The 12,608-nt window shown below is 39.2% G+C and overlaps 1 protein-coding gene across 1 annotated transcript in view; it reads right to left on the minus strand.

The window, feature by feature from the left end:
• CFAP95 (cilia and flagella associated protein 95) overlaps window positions 1-12,365 on the minus strand; it is a gene marked incomplete at both ends in the record, with an annotated part of 67,291 nt that extends 54,926 nt beyond the window's left edge. The window contains one exon of the mRNA XM_079790314.1: window positions 12,214-12,365. Within this exon, the coding sequence (XP_079646440.1) occupies window positions 12,214-12,365 (152 nt within the window). The remainder of the gene's footprint in view (window positions 1-12,213) is intronic.
• Window positions 12,366-12,608: the final 243 nt, after the last annotated feature.

The following is a 12,608-nucleotide window of genomic DNA, read 5'->3' on the forward strand; positions in this document are numbered from 1 at the left end:
TGATAACATGTAATAAACATGGCACTGGCTAAAGGCCAAGCAGAAGACAGTAGGAAACTGACTGACATCAGAGGCTGGAAAGGCCAAACATCTGATAGCCACAGCGGGTGAAGAGTCAAATAGTTACCTAGAGAGACTGGGAAAGAGATTGGAAAACAGTTAGTTCTGTGTGTGAATTGCTAATTGACAACTGTTTTACCAAGTTACTTTTAAAAAGGGAGAGAGAGAGATAAATTCAAGAAATTGGTTGGTTTACCAGAAGCAAAAGGGAAATAAGAGATTCTAGAAATGTGGATCCTTGAAATAGTAGCAGAGCCAACAATGTTTAGATCTCAAACAGTAAGAGGGAAAACTGAGAAAGACTTTTCTGAGACAAGGTTCCATTACTAGTAAATCTCAGGCTTGCAGAAAAGTTCATCCAATTGCTAGATCCTCCCAGTGAATGAAGTTGCATTAGAGCAAATATCAGCATAGGGAGCTAGACAAACAGAAGTTCCCAGGGTTTCTGATATCTGAAATTAACAACCATCTCAAATTGACACTCAAAATGTTATGCGGAAAAAAAACTAAAGAAATACAAGTCTGAGAACTTTGTCTAGAAAGAATTGAGAGAGAGGTTACTAGCAGTTTGAGCTAACCGTAGTCAAATAAAGAAGAAACTTACGAAGTTTTTAATAACTGTACTTCCAAACAAGCCAGGAATTGCATTTTTAAATCCTTTAGCTGTTCAATATTTAAAATATCTTTTGGCCTCCAAACTTCTTGGAAGGGAAATGAACTGAGAAAGATGAAAACCCACAGGAAGATATATTCTATGACAACCATTGCAGGTGTGGTCAAGGAGAATAACAGAAAAAGTCATATAGGGGCAGAGCCAAGGACAACAAAGAGAAATAGGAAAGGGAAGCTGCTGCCAGAAAGCAGAATCAGGGTCTAACCAAAGAACATTCCTGACACCAATGCAGAGCTCCCTAACAATTTGTGCCTGGCAGTATTTAAGAACGTGGATAGCCTGGCCGGTGTGGCTCAGTGGTTGAGCATTCACCCATGAACCAAGAAATCACCATTTGATTCTCAGTTAGGACACATGCCCGGGTTGTGGGCTTGATCCCCAGTAAGGGTGTGCAGGAGGCAGCCAATTGATGATGTTTCTCTCTCATCGATGTTTCTATCTCTCTATCCCTCTCCCTCTCTTTTTAAAGATCAATTAAAACATTTAAAAAAAAAAAAAAAAGAATGTGAATCGCCCTAGCTGGCTTGGCTCAGTGGATAGAGCATGAGCCTGTGGACTTAAGGGTCCCAGGTTCGATTTCAGTCAAGGGCACAAACCCGGGTTGCGGGCTCAATCCCCAGTAGGGAGCATGCAGAAGGCAGCCAATCAATGATTTTCTCTCATCATTGATGTTTCTATATCTCTCTTCCTCTCCCTTCCTCTCTGAAATAAATAAAAATATTTTTTAAAAAAAGAATGTAGATCAATGACAATTCTGTCACTTCTATCCTTCCTCTTTCTGAGGAGTACTTATTGCAGTTAGCGTGTCCCTGTACCACCAGTGTATATTACGTAGATGGGCAGGGGGCAGATAATTTTTGTTGCTTTATAGATTTCTGAACCAAGTAGAGCCACATCTAGACTCAGTAGAGAGATATATATAGCATAACATGTAGAGATCTTAGATTTTGACATGTGACTAGATGGAATATGGGTCATTATCCTTGGGTAAATGGGTGAATATAGTCTGCATGTGGCAAGAGTAAGACCAATAACTGGTAACCTGCTTAAAAAATACAATTTCAGAGGCACATGAAAATTTCATAAAAATTAAGAAAAATATTTCTATTTGTTTAAAAGATAAATGATGCAATAAAACTAGAAATCCATGACACATTTTAAGAGATCTATCTTCAATCTGGAAATAAACACTTTATTTAAAAAAACCTCTTAAATCAATACAAACTTAAATTGCTGCATTTATCAAAAATTCCAATAGAAATGCCACATAAGAATCAATAGGATATATTTAAAGCACAACCTACAGAAAAAAATAAAAGTTTAAGTGTTTATATCAATAAAAAGGAAACATTAAAAATAAGTAAGTGAATCACTTAATTCAAAAACAGAAAAAGAACAAGCAAGCCAAAAGAAATCAGAATGATAGAATAATTCAAGATAAAAGCAGCATAAAATGAGTTAGAAAACAAAATAAATGAGTAAGTAAACAAAATAGACAAACTCCTGCCTGAAAAATTAAGAATAAAGACAGGGTAGGTACAAAAAATACTGAGGGATGCAATATCTGTACAATGGACTATTATTAGGCAACTAAAATAAACGAGGTACTCATACATGCTACAACATGAGTGAACCTTGAAAACACCATGGCAATAAAAGACACAAGTAGGACCATTATATGATTCCATTCATATGAAATGTCCATTATAGGCAAATCTGTAGAGACAGAAAGTAGAATAGTGGTTGGCCAGAGGAAATTTAGGGGCAACAGCATTTCTTTTAGGGTTAATAAAAATGTCTTAAAATTGATAGTGTTGATGGGTATACAACTCTATGACTAAACAAAAAGCAACTGAATTATATACTTTAAAAGGGTGATTTGTATGGTATCTGAATTATCTATATATATAAAAGGCTAATATGCAAAGTGTCCCCTCAGGAGTTCGATCGCTCGCTATGATGTGCACTGACCAACAGGGGGCAGTGTGGAACAAAGGAAGGCTCCGGCCCAGCAGCTGGTAGGCACCAATTGGCCCTGATCACCGGCCAAGCCTAGGGACCCTACCCATGCACAAATTTTTTACACGGGGCCTCTAGTATCTTAATAAAGTTTTAAAAATAGGATATAACCATCAAAATAGAATAAAGAAATTAAATCATTAAAGACTACTTTCCATTATTCTATGCAAATATATTTGAAAAGCTAGATAACATAAAACTTTCTAAGAAAAATAATTTACCAAAATTGTCCTCAATAGATACAAAAGTCTAAACTGATAATTTCCAAAGAAGTAATAGAGAAAGTTGTCAAAGAAAAAAGAGTTACCACCCAAAACAGTATTAGGGCTAGCTGATTTTATTGGAGGAAATGTCTTATTTGTGCCTGAATGTCTAGCAGGACATTTGACATGCCTTGACCTTCTCACTCATCAGAAGTACATAGGCCTAGTGAGGTCAAGAAGACCTATAGTGGGTCACATTTCACTCACTATAACATAACTATAAACCAGCCAGAGGGATCCTTTTCAAATTATTTATATTTACCATTGGATTGTTTAACATACAAAGAAGTCCAATAAAAACATGCAATCTATCTAGACTAAATTTTTCTAATGCATATAATACACGTACTTATCTTTTGACTTCTGGGTAAGAAGTCCATAATATCCTCTGGCCAGAACCACAGGAAGGCTGGCTGAGTGGAAATTCTACAACTAGAAGGGAAGAGAAAAGCACACTGAGACCCAGAAGAGCTGCGGAAGTGAAGTATAGAGGTACAGAGGCACGCATGCAGAGAGGGCTGGCAACGGAGTATGCGGCTGTCTTTTTCAATCTGCAGGGAGACACAAGCTCCCAACTGGTCTGAACTCCAGTTCCGGGCGAGACTCTGGGGACCCAGACTCACACGAGGAGAAATTGGACTGTCTGTCAGCAGATGGAACTCGAGGGCGGCTTTCTCTCAAAGGTGCTTGCAGTGATTACCGAGGGACACTGAGACCTGGGGGCCTCTTAGGGAAGGGCTGATGGGAAGCCATTGCTGTTTGCTCCGCCCTGAGACTCCACCCCACCCAGCTGTGCGCAGAAGCTTTTGCATATGCATGGCCTGGTCCTTTGAAATCTAAAATTACCTAACAAACTGCAGCTGAGTCAGGGAGAACCAGAACTTCCAAAAGAAGGCACAAGGCCCCACAGCAGCTTGCATTGCTTCACAGCTGGGCCCCATCTGGGCACCTCCAAAACCCAAACAAAGAAGAGGAATCTGCAGATCTCTCCGTAGCTCCTGCTGGGTGGCCTCAGGCAGAGGCTAAAATAGCACCTCCTTGGAGATCCAAGAGCCAGTGTACCCAGGGGTCAGAGTAGGACCATCCATATTACAACTCCTCAGATCCAAGAGCCAGTGCACTCAGGGGGCAGACTCAGTGAGCACCAAAGCCCCACTGAAGAAAGTCTTCCCTCATAAGGGTGTCTCCACCACAGAAGTTCTCCCATGGTAGACACAGCTGATCCTCACAGCCAATTGGCCTGGAGGTCAATTCCTCCCAGTGATACCATCAATAATCAAGGCTTAACTACAACAAGACTGTGCACAAAGCCCACAAAAGGGTGCACCAAGAGTGTCCACCTCAGGTAATAGGGGAGGCCGACCCACTGGGCCCTATAGGACACCTAGCACACAAAGTCACTCTATCAACTCAGGGAAGCAGCCAAAATGCAGAGACAAAGAGGCAGGTCACAAATGACAGAAATGGAGAAAAGCAAACTACTAGATATAGAATTCAAAACCACGGGTATAAGGTTTTTCAAGAATTTTCTAGAAAAGGCCAAAAAATTTAGTGAGACCCTCGAGGATATGAAAAAGGACCAACTAGAAATTAAGTATACACTGACTGAAATAAAGAATAATATACAGAGATCCAACAGCAGACTAGAGGGCCACAAGAATCAAGTCAAAGATTTGAAATACGAAGAAGCAAAAAACACCCATCTGGAAAAGAAAAAAGAATCCAAAAATATGAAGATAGTGTAAGGAGCATCTGGGACAACTTCAAGCATACCAACATCCGAATTATGGGGGTGCCAGAAGAAGAGAGAGAGCAAGATACTGAAAACCTATTTGAAGAAATAATGACTGAAAACTTCCCCCACCTGGTGAAAGAAATAGACTTACAAGTCCAGGAAGCACAGAGAACCCCAAACAAAAGGAATCCAAAGAGGACCACACCAAGACACATCTTAATTAAAATGCCAAGAGCAAAAGACAAAGAGAGAATATTTTTTTTCCAAGTTTTTTATTAAGGTATTATATGTGTACATATCTTACCATTGCCCCCCCCCCCCGCACCCCACTCCCATATATGCCCCCACCCCCCAGAGTTTTGCATCCATTGGTTATGCTTATATGCATGCATGCAAGTCCTTTGATTGATCTCTTGTCTCCCCCACCTCTCCCTAACCTTCCCCTTGTAATTTGACAGTCTGTTTGATGCTTTACTGTCTCTGTATCTATCTTTTTGTTCAAGTTTATAATGTTCTTTATTATCCATAAATGAGTGAGATCATGTGGTATTTTTCTTTCATTGACTGACTTATTTCACTTAACATAATGTTCTCCAATTCCTCCCAGGTTGCTGCAAATGATGAGAATTCCTTCTTTTTTATGGCAGCATAGTATTCCATTGTGTAGATGTACCACAGTTTTCTGATCCAGTCATCTGCTGACGGGCACCTAGGCTGTTTCCAAATCTTAGCTATGGTGAATTGTGCTGCTATGAACATAGGGGTGCATATATCCTTTCTAATTGGTGTTTCTAGTTTCTTCGGATATATTCCCAGGAGTGGGATTACTGGGTCAAATGGAGTTCCATTTTCAGTTTTTTGAGGAAACTCCATACTGTTCTCCACAGTGGCTGCACCAGTCTGCATTCCCACCAGCAGTGCACGAGGGTTCCTTTTTCTCCGCAACCTCGCCAACACTTGTCATTTGTTGATTTGTTGATGATAGCCATTCTGACAGGTGTGAGATGGTACCACATTGTTGTTTTGATTTGCATCTCTCGGATAATTAGTGACGTTGAGCATGTTTTCATGTGTCTCTTGGCCTTCCTTCTGTCTTCTTTTGAAAAGATTCTATTTAGGTCTGTTGCCCATTTTTTTATTGGATCATTTATCTTCCTTTTATTAAGTTGTATAAGCTGCCTGTAGATGTTGGAGATTAAACCTTTATCAGTGATGCCATTTGCAAATATGTTCTCCCATGCAGTGGGCCTTCTTGTTGTTTTGTTGATGGTTTCTTTTGCTGTGAAAAAGCTTTTTATTTTTATGTAGTCCCATTTGTTAATTTTCTCTTTAGCTTCCATTGCCCTAGGGGCAGTGTCAGTGAAGAATTTCTTTTGGCATATGTCTGACATTTTGCTGCCTGTGGATTGCTCTAGTATTTTTATGGTTTCCTGTCTTATGTTTAAGTCCTGTATCCATTTTGAGTTTATTTTTGTGTATGGCGTAAGTTGGTGATCAAGCTTCATTTTTTTGCATGTATCTGACCAATTTTCCCAACACCATTTATTGAAGAGACTGTCTTTATTCCATTGTATGTTCATGCCTCCTTTGTCAAATATTAATTGAGCATAGTGGTTTGGGTCAATATCTGGATTCTCTATTCTGTTCCATTGATCTATATGTCTGTTCTTGTGCCAGTACCAGGCTGTTTTGAGAACAGTGGCTTTGTAATACAGCTTGAAATCTGGTATTGAGATCCCACAAAGAGAGAATATTAAAAGCAGCAAGAGAAAAACAGTTAGTTACCTACAAGGGAACACCCATACGATTGTCAGCTGATTTTTCAACAGAAACTATGCAGGCCAGATGGGAGTGGCAAGAAATATTCAAAGTGATGAATAACAAGAACCTACAACCAAGATTATTCTACCCAGCAAAGGAATTCAGAATTGAAGGTCAGATAAAGAGCTTCACAGATAAGAAAAAGCTAAAGGAGTTCATCACCACCAAATCAGTATTATATGAAATGCTGAAAGGTATTCTTTAAGAAGAGGAAGAAGAAGAAAAAGGTAAAGATAAAAATTATGAACAACAAATACATATCTTTCAACAAGTGAATCTAAAAATCAAGTGAATAAAAAAATCCGATGAACAGAATAATCTGGTGAATATAATAGAATCAGGGGCATAGAAAGAGTGGACTGACAATCCTCAGGGGGAAAGAGGTGTGAGGGGTGCGGGAAGAGACTGGACAAAAATCATACACCTATGGATGAGGACAGTAGGGGCGGGGGTAAGGGCATGGAGTGGGGTGGGAACCGGGTGGAGGGGAGCTATGGGGGGAAAAAAGAGGAACAACTGTAATAATCTGAACAATAAAGATTTAATTAAAAAATTTAAAAAAAGAATGTAGGACTAGATTAAAAATAACCATGGCATAGGATCTACCATTATAGAGCACAGAATGAAAGGGTGGTTAAACCAAATGAATGTGAATAGCATCATCCTCTTTATCCAACTTAAAAAGATATTTTAAAAAGACTCATAATAAACTATGAAGAATGACTCAGACTCTGAAAGAGATGAAGTATTCTGTTTAAATTCTGATCATTTAGAAAAATGTTTGCTCCATGGGAAAATACAGACAATGATATGAAAAATTTTAAAGTAATTTTAATTTTTATGAAAATAATACAAGTTCCTTATGGAAAATGTAGAGTGGCAAAGAGAAAAAAAAGGACAAATAATCCATAATCCACAATTTAGCTGTAAATATTTTGTGTTACATGGTGAATAGCCTTTCAGTCTCCTTTCAATGCCATATAGACACATCTTTTAACAAAAGAATCCAATATGTACTGCCTTTTTTTGCTCACTTATAGTAATATTGTATTTTGAAATATTAATCTTTGTACTTTTCTTTGCTTAACTCTTTAAGATAACATTTGCTCTAATAAATCAGTGGCATCTACATTTTGCCTTGGGAACATTTAAGACTGATGTGCCAAGAATATGAAGAAAAAAAGTGTTGGTGTTAACTTCTAACTAGATGGAAATTTTGAGTGCTGAGGGAGATATTTTTCTTGAAAGTTGGGCATTGTTGAGAAATAAAAGGCTCAAATTTCTTAGGTTTCTATCAACAAAAAGACTCAGAAGCTCCAAAACATAGGACAGATAGAGTGATCTTAAAATTTGAACCTATATTAACTCAAAATGTCCTTATTACCTGTTAGTCCCTGCTAAGTCATGCACTAAACTAGGAAAAGCACAGCTTAGCTCCCATTTTAAATTCTTTACCATTCTAATCAGAAGGCTAATGCATTATACCTCTTTACGCTCGCTTATGCAGAGGTGCCCAAACATGTTTTGATGTTATCTTGTTGCATCAGGATTATGGCTGTGAAAATCAACTTTGGTTTTATTATGGATTCATGCTATACCTATCCCACAGTTATCACCACATTTTATTTTTCTTCCTCTTTTTCCTTTTTCTGTTTTCTTCCTATTACAGGGTGGGGTTTGGCTCTTAATCTTAGGCAGGAGAGAAAAGTAATTGAAATAACAAATACATAAAATTACCTGAACTCTTAAAACTCTGTCACCATGGAGACCAGAACATGAACTATCTCCCAGGGAACTCAAATTATTGTGTGTGTGTTTTTTTGCTTTAAATGATCATCACTTATTACTGAATGTTGATTTGGCCAAGGAAGGGAAGATTAAAAATTAATTAATTAATTAATTCATTCATTCATTCATTCATAAGAACTAGCCTCACACCAGAGAATTTATTAAGGACAAGTATAGTTATTCTGGTTCTTTGTATTGCATTATTCCAGTGAGTGGAAAGATATCCCAAGAGAAAATTTTCCCTCAATTCAGAATTTCTAAAAAAATCATCTGATGATATAGCTCCATAAATGCTACAGAAATGAGTAGAGAAGGGTAATCTCTAGAAAAGGCTTCTCTCACCCAGAAGCATCAAGGTGAGATGCAGGTGATATGGCTCTCTATCACTCCAGCTGCAAGGAAAAGATGGCTCCTAGGCAATGTCTCATCCCAGTAATACCTCTAACAACCATTCCGGTACATCACTTTATCACATCCATTATACACAACCATCTTAAATATGTGTAGTGAAGTCAAGCAGACTTGTATTACATGCCACATAAACAGAAAATGGGAATCGCCCAAAAGTTTAAACTAGGTAAGTCAAAATGTCTTCCAAACACCAATTCTATTTTGCAAACCCATGGGTATAGTCATTTAATCAACTACTCAGTTGAAAGACCACCCAAATGGTGTTTTATAAATAGTAAGTGCTAACCTTTAATAAAAGATTAAAAATCAATAAAAGTTTTCATATGTACTAAAATAAGTCAGTAGAAACCAAACAAATATAACCAGAATGCATAAAAACAAAATGGTCAATGACATCATTTGTTTGGAAATTTATAAAATTTGAACTTCATGCCGTTTTTCTGTTTTGTTTTGTTTTGTTTTGTTTTTAGGACAGATCTTGGTAACTGGTTGGATATGGAGGAAAAAAAGAGTGCCAGCAGTACATCCAGCTCAGAAATACAGGGTTTGTTTCCTGTGAGCCATTTTCATAAACCAATCAAAATATAGCCTGGTATTATGTGTGTTTCTACATAAAGACACCTTATTCAATATATATTGTTGACTCATTAACACAGCCAACAGCACTATAACTCATGCCTGAATGAAGTTTATGTAACACGTGGATTTTCTCCACGTCACACACTTCTTGCACTTAGGAACACTAGATAACACTTGAACACTATACTTCAGGACTGTTTTAATAATGAAATCACCTTCAAAAAGCACAAATATGCAAAAAAAAAAAGTGTCACTAAATAAACTGCAAAAAGAATACCTGTTCCCATATGAGTGAAAGAAGGCAGAATGTCACTTTGTCTGACCTCAACTGGGAATGTGTGTAGACAGTAACTCAAATGTTTGCCTCTCTGCACATGTCCATAAATGACCATGAAAGCACCTTGACCATTGATTTGGGGTTACAAATATATTTTAGTGAGTAGACAAATTTGCAAATACAAAACCTACAAATAATGAGGATCGACTGTATTTGCCAACTATAGAGAACTACTTCTATTTCCCTATGCTGCTGCTCGCTATACCACTGCATTTGCCTGTTTTCTTCTATGTACCTATGAAGCTCCTATTCTTTCTAAATCCTGCTCAGGAAAGCACCCCCCCTACCCCCACTCCCCACCCCCCCCCACACACTAACTTTCCCTTCCTGTTCCCTTTGCCTCTTATATTCATCTCTATTTTGCACAAATAAGATTATTGACATTTTCCTTTACTGGCCTATGAACTTCCTTGAGGTCAATGAACATATCCTATGTATGTATATACCAGTTACAGTGCTTACTATGTGGCAGGCTATATGTTAAAAGGGGATTCACATACAACACCTTGTTTAATCTTACTAGAATCCCATCATTCCCTTTTCACAGTTGCAGAAACAGAGGCCCAGAGTAGTCACATCACTTGCCGTATCACAAGCTGCAAAGTTGGTGTTCAACCTAGAGCCCAAGCTTTTAACCATTATGTTATCCTAAATAAATAGTATTACTAGCTACCACATATTATTGATTGCTTACTATGTGCCAGGCATGGTGCTAAATGCTTTATACAAATTATCTCATTGAATCTCCTTATTCATCTCTGCATCTCCAATATGTAGCTGTTTAAATGGACTGAATTTATTTCTTCCTGCTCCCAAACCTTCTTTCTAAAATCAACAGCATGAGAAATCTCTCTATGTTTCCAGAAATGGCCAGAATGACTTTCAGGGTTATACCACCCTTCTCCGCACCAAGTTCCTCACCCCCTTCTCATTTCTGTTCTTCTGTAGTTTTGCTATTGATGTCTACGATGCTCACAAGGCAACTCCTCAGAGCAATGGAGAAAAGTGCAAAGCACTATCCACTTGAAAAGATCTTTCTCTGTAACAATCATTTCTAGTAGTGATTTATATCATAACTTAAATCCTTATGGAGTAACAGAATCATGGAAGAGCTAAGTGTTTTTGCATGAGGTAAGCCCTGTATGAGGCTAAAAGAGGATTTTTTGTTTCCCAATGTAGCTTTGGATTTCAAATCTATATAAACTTTCACACTGAATTCAAAACAGGCAGGTTTTGGAGATGAGAAGAAAAAATAAGGCTTTGGAAAAGTAAGAAATAGGCTGTGAAAAATTTGCAAGACAGAAGCTGCAGGGCTCACATACATTTCATGAATGAATGGGATCAAGGAAGGCTTAGCTTTAGGGCTAAGTCAAAACCATTCATCTTTAAATGGCAAAAGTATAAAGAAGATAAGCTTTGAGACTTCAATTCTCTCTTTCTGCTCTCCCCCAGAGAATTCCAATTACTAAAAGTAATTATTGTCAGCAGGATAGACAGTAAAATTGACCCAATGGACAGAATCCTAATTGCCCTAAAAGTACCCATTTTTCTCCCAGTTATATGTTACGGTTTTGCTATTGGTTACTGCAATAGTTAATAAAACAAGATAATCTCTAAGTGAATTCAAAGCCCAAGGGCTAAGGCAAAGGAAGTAAAGCAAATGCCTTCTGGGACCAGGCAAGAACTTCTATGAGTGCAATTAACAAGAGAACTCTCATCTTTGGTAGCCCGTACCTTCATAGTTGCCAGGAAGAATAAAATCCTTTCAACTTTTCAAGAAAAGACATAATCCTGCATTTTTATGTGTGACCTCCTGGTTTTAAATGTGGGCAATTATTTAAAAATGAAAACACAGGGCACGCCAAACAAACTGTTGGCCTTTAGTGGGAAATACCAGTTTGGAGTCTCTGGTCTGAAGAATCCTAGGAGCCTAGGTGATATTTAGGGATGTCTTTCAAGTCATTCAGTGTGCCTTATTGGCCCCCAAATGACAGTCCTGGAAGCCATGTTCTGACAAACATCTCTCTCCTGTCCCCTGGCCTCCTCCTAATGGGCCCTGCCATTGTGAGCACGTACTTGACTCAGAGACCAGAGTTCCAGGCCTCTGCAAACACCCTCCGGTCCATCCTGCACCTGGGTGATCTATGACCTCTGGTGGCAGGGCACGCCTGCAGCAGGTCTTGGTGTGTGCCGGGGAGCTACTCTTCCAGAGCGCTCCTCTCCTATCTTCTCCTGGGTTCCCAATTTGCATTCCTACCCTCTCCATTTCTCCTTTGAAGATGCTTCCCTTTCTTTTCTCTTCTCTCCTCTCCCGGTTCTGTCTGTCTCATCCTTTTCTTTCTCACCTCTCCATTCTTTTCCCTTCTTTCTCTGTTGTTCCCTTCCTCTGTTCTCATTCTCTTCTGTTTATTCTATCCTCTCCACCCCTGTCCTCGCTCTATTGCTCTCCTTCCTTTCCTCCCCATCTCTTCCGCTCCTCTCGCTCTCCCAGAACCAGAGAAAGGGGAACTTCGGAGAGCTCGCTCACCAGGAATACACCAACACCGGATTCGAGTATTTTTTGTGATGGGAGCGGAGGGTCAGGGAGCCCTTGCGCTCCAGCACGTCGGTGGGTCCGATCTCAAACTGGTATCCCCTAGTGCTGCACAAGTCCTGGCGGGAGCTGCCAAAGTTCTCCATGACCGCCTTCGCAGTGCAGACCTCGTAAGATGTCCCTCTGCGCTGCTTCGGCCCGGCCCCGGAGCCGACGACAACCAAGATTCGGCGTCTAGCAACTCCTAAGCAACCTGGGGCGGGGTCGATGGAGGGAGGGCACTCTCAAACGTAATAGTGCAGGTTTCCTAGACAGCGTTGCTTCTGAGTTAAAGGAAACTACATTTCCCAGACTGGAACGAGGGGGTGTCCGGGCTTCATAGAAGAAGA

The sequence above is a fragment of the Cnephaeus nilssonii genome (assembly GCF_951640355.1).
Source record: "Cnephaeus nilssonii genome assembly, chromosome: 14".
NCBI classification, from domain to species: Eukaryota; Metazoa; Chordata; class Mammalia; order Chiroptera; family Vespertilionidae; genus Cnephaeus; species Cnephaeus nilssonii.